At 31.5% G+C, this 496-nt stretch overlaps 1 protein-coding gene across 1 annotated transcript in view; it reads left to right on the top strand.

Annotated features, from left to right (window-relative positions):
• Positions 1-496, top strand: part of LOC119593997 (CCAAT/enhancer-binding protein zeta-like) — a gene marked incomplete in the record, with an annotated part of 18,001 nt that overhangs the window by 2,106 nt on the left and 15,399 nt on the right. Inside the window, 1 exon segment of the mRNA XM_037943024.1 lies at positions 308-439. Within this exon segment, the coding sequence (XP_037798952.1) occupies positions 308-439 (132 nt within the window).

Genomic DNA, 496 nt, shown 5'->3' with positions numbered 1-496 from the left:
ATGTATGTATAATCATATTTTTGGGAAAAAAATGTTCTGGTTATCTGATACTGTTTCAATTCTTTTTATTAGAACATTTTAATTTTGATTTATTTTTGAAGCTACTTTCTGCAGTATAATATGTATATAATTTTGTTTGACAAGTCTTTATTTTCTTGAAATGCATGAATGTTTTGGACTAGTTATAAAGAGAAAAAACATTTGCAATAGCCAAATGACAGCAGACAAAAGTACAACGTATTACCATATTTATGAATTTCTGTGATTAAGAACAGAAATATATTGAATTAATTTTTCTTTCCATCAGCCATCAAATGTTGCAAGTGAGAGAAGTTCTCAAAATCAGGATGAACAGCCAAGGAACTTTCAATCTCTCTGGGAAAGATATAAACCTAGAACAACTCCCTTGATTGGGGCTGGCACAGATTGGCACACACAGGTAAAGTTTATCTTCACTGGCTTGATATTGAGAAGGCATGAACTCATGCCTTTCCAA

The sequence above is a fragment of the Penaeus monodon genome, chromosome 33 (genome assembly GCF_015228065.2).
Source record: "Penaeus monodon isolate SGIC_2016 chromosome 33, NSTDA_Pmon_1, whole genome shotgun sequence".
Lineage (NCBI taxonomy): Eukaryota > Metazoa > Arthropoda > Malacostraca > Decapoda > Penaeidae > Penaeus > Penaeus monodon.
Note: the sequence above shows the minus strand (reverse complement) of the source record. Positions and strands in the feature narration are given on the sequence as shown.